The sequence below is a fragment of the Simochromis diagramma genome, unplaced genomic scaffold (genome assembly GCF_900408965.1).
Source record: "Simochromis diagramma unplaced genomic scaffold, fSimDia1.1 OVJJ01000672.1, whole genome shotgun sequence".
Taxonomy (NCBI): domain Eukaryota; kingdom Metazoa; phylum Chordata; class Actinopteri; order Cichliformes; family Cichlidae; genus Simochromis; species Simochromis diagramma.
Window position 1 is genome coordinate 356,969 of NW_024387215.1, and position 4,415 is coordinate 361,383.

Consider the following 4,415-nt stretch of genomic DNA (forward strand, 5'->3'; position numbering starts at 1 on the left):
ACAATGTGTACAACTTCTTCAGTTACAAAAAACAATACAGTATAATTCTGGGTTGTTTTCACTCTCTGTTAGTTGAAATTATGTCTTTTTTCAGCTCTCTCAGCAACCTGTAGGACACAAAAAATAATTACAAAATTACAAAAAAGAATATTTTATACATTTATTTTCTTTCTTTACTTTTAATGATGGAAAGAAATTGCTTTGGTGCATATTACACACCAATGTTTAACTTTAGGCTTAAAGACAGAATGAATATATTTGACCTGAAACATTAGCATTCTTATTGTCTCTGGTGGGTCAAGCATTAATTCTGCATTTGTATTATGATAGGATCATCTTACACATGACTTCTGAAAGGATGAAACCTCAAAAAGATATACAGTGGAATCCCGACTTACGAATTTCCCATTTATCAAAAAATTCAAGTTACGAAGGCACTTAACGGCAATATTTCAGCCCATTACGAAAACTTAGGAAAGACCCTCGGGAACTAATTAATTTCATAAGTCGGGGTTCCACTGTGTGTGTGTATATATATATATATATATATATATATATATATATATATAGATAGATAGATAGATAGATATATTCGTTATCTATGTTTATTAGTATTTACTGACCATTGCGCATTATCTGAATGTGACAAATCAGGAACTATTATTGCCAATCTTACCTATGATATTATAGAATAGAAGGGATCTGCTGATACAGGTTGGTTGATACATGTTGAGGGCATCCTTGTGATGGGTCCCGGTTCTGCTTCAGCAACAGATGGAATTAAATCAGTTGTTAGCCAAAATGTTTATTTCATAAAACATTTATTTCGCTATATGCAAGGTGCTGCTAACAGGGCCCTCTGCTAACAAAAAAGGTGAATCTCTAATGGCGTTACTGCTTTCTATTTGCCTGGCAGTTCCACTTTGATGAGAAGAAAATTCATTAGCCCAAATGGCACACCACCTGTAGGAGATGTCTTAGGGATCGGGTGTAATTTATGTTGGGAGGCGGTAAAGGGCAGTGCCCCTGGTGGTCCCTGGCTAAGGGGCCTTGTGTCCATGCACAGTTTGGGGTTTTTAACCAGTCTCCTGAAAGATGTGCTTGGCTCTGTTCCACTATGTAGTTGTCTTCAGTGAAAGGCAGTGTGGAGAGCAGAGTATTCTTTTTATCCTTCTGCCTTACTGATTATCAGAGGGTTTCTTGTTGTTTCAACTGTCATTCCGTGTGTATGTGCAGAGTGCCTTCTTGAAGTTGCTTCTCCACCTGGCAATTCTATTGTCCAACTCAGAGACATCAGTTCTTGTGTGGGCAGTGAGATCTGGAGAGGCATGACTGTGACTCACTCTGAACCAGAGTGGTGTTTTGTTCATGAACTTCTGTGCAAATCACAGTTTGCCCATAAAAAACACCATACTCTAGCATAAGGGATTTCATAATTTGCAGATCCGGGTCGAGACTCATGATCAGTTTTTCAGTCATATGATCAGGTTTGGGTCTGTATTGTCTGGAAACGTGGGTAATGAGAGAAAGCTATCAACTGATCACCACCTTGCGGTGAGTTGGATTAGTTGGTGGGAAAGGACACTGTAACATACGGCTTTCTGCAGGATTTTACAGCATTTCAGGAGAAGCTGGGTACACTGAGAGTTCAGTACTTCTGTTGTTCAGGTGACTGTACATTTAATAGGTTGCTGCCCGCCGTGGGGGTAATCCCTGAATTGGTTTCACTGAGTAAGTTTTTATTTCTTTATACAATAATACTAAAAACATTGTGTGTTCTGACCTGTTTGATCCTCAATCAAACTATCTTCCTTTGCTGACTGACAGAGCGATGCTGAAACAGAAGAAAGTAAACAAAAATGTATCATTATATATCCATAAAAATAGATATTGTCCATTACAAATTAATAAATAAATTAGATCCAGACATTACCACACAAGAAAATAAATGTTAAGAGAGAAAACACAAGCATAGAAAAGAAAACAAACAAAAAGTTACAGCATAAATTACCTTTGTTTTTTCTTACAACAGCATATGTTTCTTTCACTGCATTCACTGTACTGGCTTCTGTTGAAACTGGGGGGGAGGGAAGAACATGCAACGACTATTTCTAAATCATTTAGGTTGCCCCATTTGAATTTAGCTTAAGTCACCTTAATTCCTTAAAACAAACCTCTAATAGGAAATTTCAGTTTTATTCTAGATATTAAACCAGTGTGTTACTATTACTATTACAATAATATTGAAACGGTGTTTGTTTTCTTACCTGTTTGATCCCCGAATGAGTGAGAATCATCTACCTTTGTTGACTGACAGAGTGACACTGCAGTAGAAGAGGGGAAAAACAAAAAAAAAATAAACAACAACAAAAAAAAAAAACTATCCCCCCTGCGCCACCAAATTCATCAGTACATGGCTAGGAGAAAGAGAAAGTGATATTTTCTTTTCGCTTTTTTTGAATAAACTTTAAATTAGGACATTTTCTATGTAACAATTGTTACACTGCAGTGATTCCGTCTTTCTAGTGCTTAAAATAATATACTTCTGAATGAACAGAACTGTATTGCTTGTAACAAACCAAAAAAACATGAACACAAAATTATGTGAAAGGTTTTTTTTGTTGTTGTTTTTTTTTTGTTTTTACCTCCGCCCTGGCGACATTTACCAAAGTGATGCAGTCCCACCACCAAAAACAGAGCACTCAATGAAATAGTGGCAATGATCCAAGATGTGGCACATGACGTCTCGTTGAAACTTTCTGAATGAGTTGTTGAATCTTAAAGAGTTAAAATTGTAAGGGGAACATAAACAACTGCAACACTGTTTAAAATTTGACATATCTGCATTCAAAACTTAAAAAGAAAAACCCAAAAAACCTTACTTTACATTTGATTATCAGAAGGTATATTTTGCACATTTCATAATATTTATTTTTTATATTTCCTAATATTTCTAAAACACGAATAGATTCAACGGCTTTGCTTAAAAATCAATGATTGAAAATGTGTCTACATTTCAATTACATCACACGTCTGCACCAACCTTATATTAAAATGTAACACAAAAGATACCATACATGGTTCCTCCTGGCACATGACTTAGCTCAAAATTACAAAGTGATGCAGTTGTAATAGTTCTGCCATTAAAAAAGAAAGAAAAAAAGATATGACCTCTTCAGGGTCTTACCTGTGACACTGAGCCAGCTCTCCGGTGACTGTCCACCTCCTGAGATGTTGCACGTGTAAAGTCCCTCATCTGACTTTGAAACTCTTTGGATGGTCATATCTCCTGTGGAGCTGCTGTGAACATGAGCTCCATCTTTATAAAAATTAGAGGTGAAGTTGGAGGAAGCAGTTTTGTTTCTGCAGCGAAGAGTCACAGCTTCACCCTGCATCACAGGAACAGCAGGACTCTCCAGGATCACAGATCCAGCTGAATGACAAGAATCTGAGATTTAGTTGCTGTGAAATTTATTTAAACTAAGTTTGAAACAAAATGTTGTCCCGGTGCAAACTGACCAGTAACAGTAATGTTGATGCTGTCGCTTCTGTTTGCTCCTTTAGTCTCACACCAGCGCTCTCCACCGTCATCTGGATACACACTTTTTATTATACACAATGATCCTGCTTTTCCCTGGTTGTTGTGACTGCATGAGTTTATTTTCCCTTTGGAATTATGCACAACTTCCCAATAAACAGCATCCTCACAGTAAAATATCACTGATTCATATTCAAAGAACTGCAATCTGTTTGGAACGATACGAAGAGAAACTGCATCTGTGAAAAAGAAAAAAGAAAGGTACAGTTTAGACTTGTACTAAAACTGCTGTGGTTAAACAATGAAAAAAATAACACTTGAGTAAATGAAAGCAAATTAACTGAAGAAGTGACTCATGACTCCGACTGATTACATGTACCAAATGTGCAGGTTCACTAGAAACACCACAGTACATATATTTTCCATACTTTTTATACATTGTCTGCTCCCCCAAGCAGAAAATAGTAAACATCGTTCATATCAACAAGCAAATGTATGATACACACCAACTTCCTGGTAATGTGTACACAGCAGGGTCACTGAAGAGACAAAAAAAAATAGTTAGAGATTATAAAAAAACTCTTGTTGGCTCCCACAGCTGCTGGCAAAGGTATCACAGCATCTCATAACTACTGTAGTTTAGTTTTTATGTGGAAATAGACGTGGTACTTACATAATTTGATGCACATAGCTCTGACCTCCATGATGCCGTGCTGCTGACTGTGTCGGCACGTGACAAATGTCAAAGCAATAAGCAGGGGCGTTTTCCTGTGTGGCTTCTTTCTGCACTTAAAGCAATGCTAAACCTTTAAAAATAACTTTCAAAGAAGTTGTTGCCTTCAAGTTACCAGCAGTGTTTCACTTCACTATGAAAGAG

The 4,415-nt window shown here is 36.9% G+C and overlaps 1 protein-coding gene across 1 annotated transcript; it reads right to left on the reverse strand.

Moving 5' to 3' along the window:
* Positions 1–60: 60 nt before the first annotated feature.
* Positions 61–4,415, reverse strand: LOC120746516 (low affinity immunoglobulin gamma Fc region receptor III-like). The gene is made up of 10 exons (XM_040051944.1): positions 4,212–4,415; positions 4,045–4,077; positions 3,520–3,777; positions 3,188–3,433; positions 2,646–2,777; positions 2,268–2,324; positions 2,012–2,077; positions 1,784–1,834; positions 677–759; positions 61–107 (listed from the first exon to the last, which is right to left on the reverse strand). Exons 1-9 carry the CDS (start codon positions 4,240–4,242, stop codon positions 677–679), a joined length of 957 nt encoding a protein of 318 aa, XP_039907878.1. The 5' UTR covers positions 4,243–4,415; the 3' UTR covers positions 61–107.

Excerpts from the sequence above, each read along its gene's own strand:
- LOC120746516 (XM_040051944.1), bottom strand. The coding sequence starts at position 4,242 with ATGGAGGTCAGAGCTATGTGCATCAAATTAT. Across the intron at positions 2,778-3,187 it reads GAGCTGGCTCAGTGTCACAG|ATTCAACAACTCATTCAGAA; the intron begins GTAAGACCCTGA and ends TAACTCTTTAAG. Across the intron at positions 1,835-2,011 it reads TGTTGTAAGAAAAAACAAAG|CATCGCTCTGTCAGTCAGCA; the intron begins GTAATTTATGCT and ends CTTCTGTTTCAG.